The 2,887-nt window shown below is 29.8% G+C and overlaps 1 protein-coding gene across 1 annotated transcript; it reads left to right on the forward strand.

Moving 5' to 3' along the window:
- Positions 1 to 1,673: 1,673 nt before the first annotated feature.
- LOC145843292 (casein kinase I gamma-like) lies at positions 1,674 to 2,594 on the forward strand. The gene has a single exon (XM_082950756.1). It carries the CDS (start codon positions 1,674 to 1,676, stop codon positions 2,592 to 2,594), a length of 921 nt encoding a protein of 306 aa, XP_082806882.1.
- Positions 2,595 to 2,887: the final 293 nt, after the last annotated feature.

Consider the following 2,887-nt stretch of genomic DNA (forward strand, 5'->3'; position numbering starts at 1 on the left):
CCGTTTTTCGAAAACTATTTAATTTCCTTTTACTGTCTACCTAAATGTTTCTTATTTATTAATTAAGTTAAACTAATTTAGCATTTTGGATGTTTTAAAAACTTGTATTTATATGTATTTTGTAGTTAAAAGAACTAGGGGGTGTTGTACTATTGACAATAAAAATCACTTTTCTTCATTATCCTCCTAGCAAAAAGGAAAAAGATAAGTGAACTGAGATTCTCTTCGAGCAATAAAGGTGGAGTGAAGTTGTCTTTGAAAATGGTAGGAGAAAGAAATTTAATGGAATGAAATAAGGTTAAACATTGTAATGGAATACCAGGCTAACTGCTGTTTTATTTAGTTGAACATCAAATAACATAAAACCAGTCAACCAGAGAGCGAATTGATCTACTAAAGAAAGATTACATATATGAGTTATTTTTTATAAATCAGGCACAGTGTGATTGCAGTTACATTCTAGTCAAGACCTTTCAGATGTAGTTTATGAACTGAATTTATTTTGTATTATATTGTTTATTATAAAGTTTTTTTTTTTAATAATGTTTATTAATTATAATTGATTTTTTGATTTCACTCCAAATAGTTAATTCTTAGTTTAGTTATACACTGTTATAGTATATTCCTGTTAGATTAAATTTTTGTACAAAAGTTTTGACTACATTTAAAGTTTTCTCTAAATTTTCTTTACTTTTTAATACTTAATATGTTATATATATAAAATACAGCTACCAAAAGTCTTGCCTGTTTTATTAAAGTAGTATATCATACCTTAAAGTAGCATTAAGTTCTAAGTTAATCTTAACTTAAATAATACTTTTTAGTATGGATGCCCTCCATTATATAACCTTATATCATTATTTTTACTAATAACAATTCAAATTTTTTTGATAACACCAGAAATCTTAATTTTTTAAATATATTTTGTTATTAAACTTTTATTTGCTTTACAAGTATACTTGATTATAAAAAAGTAGATTCCCGCGTGATTTTTAGCTTGGTGTTTTCTCTGTATGTATTCAATTAATATTTATAATATTATTATAACCAGACTTTGTAATTTTATCCATTCGACTAAACAATATTTAAATAACATTTTCCTATTTTATTTAAATTCGGCATTAAATTTTAAAACACCTGTTAAGCAACGCCAAATCACAAAATTTGTGCTAGTACTATTTCAACTTCTTACGTTCATTAAAATTTTAAACTTAAACTAATTTCACTAACTAAAGATATGAAAACTATTAAAAATGACTTTTACTTAAAGTCTATAAATTTCTTATGTTTAAATTGATGTGATAAGCTTTTAGTGACGTTTAAAAATAGGAATTAAAATTTTAAAAACAACTGATCTAAAAAATCTTCTCAATACTTTACATTTCTGATTTTAAGGTATAATATTAGGAAGTATAAAAAGATTGCGTTAAAATATTAAAGTAGGTGTTATAAAGTTATTGTATGGTGTACATTTAGTAGTTTTTAGAAAATAAAATATATGCACACTTATATATATATAATGAATAGCTGTAGCTATTCTTAATCAGTTGTTTCTTACTCAGTTAAAATTTATTTTTTTAATTTAAATTTGATAAACTGTTTATAACAATATAAATCACTAATTAATTTAAAGTCTTTGAATTTTTCTAGAGATAACAATCTATAGTAAAGCTATGAAACAAAACGAAGAAAAACACTTAGTACCACGAAACTCCGACGAAGAAACCAGCAAAACGTCGAAAGAAGATTCGGAAAAAGAATTGAAAAAACCAATTTTGTTTGAAAAAGAAGATTTAGTAGTGAAAGAGTTGTTACAAGAAGGAGGGTGCGGCTGTGTGTACAATGCCACTTATAAAAACAAACTTGTCGTTGTCAAGACTTCATCAGCTGAAAGCAAAGACAAATATATTTTGCAGGAGTACGAGTTCCTGAAAATTCTCCAAAAGGAAAACGTTCGCGGCATTCCAAAGATCGGTCCGAGATTTGTTTATGAGGAAAGGCAGAGTTTCGTTGTGGAAAAACTCGGAAAGGACCTGTTTGATAAAAGAGAAGAGACGAGAAAGGACAAGTTTTCGTTGAAGACCACGGTGAAGGTAGCCTTGCAAGTGTTGAAAATACTGAATCAAGTCCACAGCTGTGGCATCGTTCACAACGACATCAAACCTGAGAACCTCATGACAGGATTATTCGATCAAAACACGATCTACCTGATTGATTTCGGGTATTCAACATTCTACGTGAAAGACGGAGAGCACGTTAGAGACGAGCACAGCGGTGAATCGCGCGGAACCCTGGCTTTCAGGTCAGTGAACAGCCTGAAACTGAGAAACCAAAGCCGAAAGGACGATCTCGAGTCTTTGGCCTACAACCTCGTGGAACTGTTGACTGGTAAACTGCCTTGGGATGCAGTTGAAAGGAATAGCAAAATAAGCAAGGAGGAAAAAGAGAAGCTGTTGATAGAATGCAAAGAGAAGCCCGCAGAGGAAATTTGCAAAGGAATGCCAAAAGAGTTTGCTCTTTTCCTCAAAGAAGTCAGAAGCTTAAAGTTTGATCAGAAGCCGGATTACGATATGTACTGCGGATTGTTTGAATGATTACTGAACAAAAACGAAAATGATAGTCGGATTAGTTGGAAACGTTAATGAATTACTAAACTTCTATATTTTAAACTGAAATTTGATGATATGCGGACAGAAAATGAAAAATTAAGGAAGTTGTAAAAACTGTGAAATTATAAAATGAAAGGTTGACTAAAAAGATGCTTGATGAAAATTTACACAATGACAGTTTAAAATAGTTTTATTAAGAATCAGCCTGGTTTGATGGGCCAGTTTAAAAAATGGTCAAATTAGCACGTCAGCATGATATTTTCAATTTTTCAACCAAA

Source organism: Thalia democratica, chromosome 8 (assembly GCF_965202585.1).
Source record: "Thalia democratica chromosome 8, ktThaDemo2.hap1.1, whole genome shotgun sequence".
In the NCBI taxonomy this organism is placed as follows: domain Eukaryota; kingdom Metazoa; phylum Chordata; class Thaliacea; order Salpida; family Salpidae; genus Thalia; species Thalia democratica.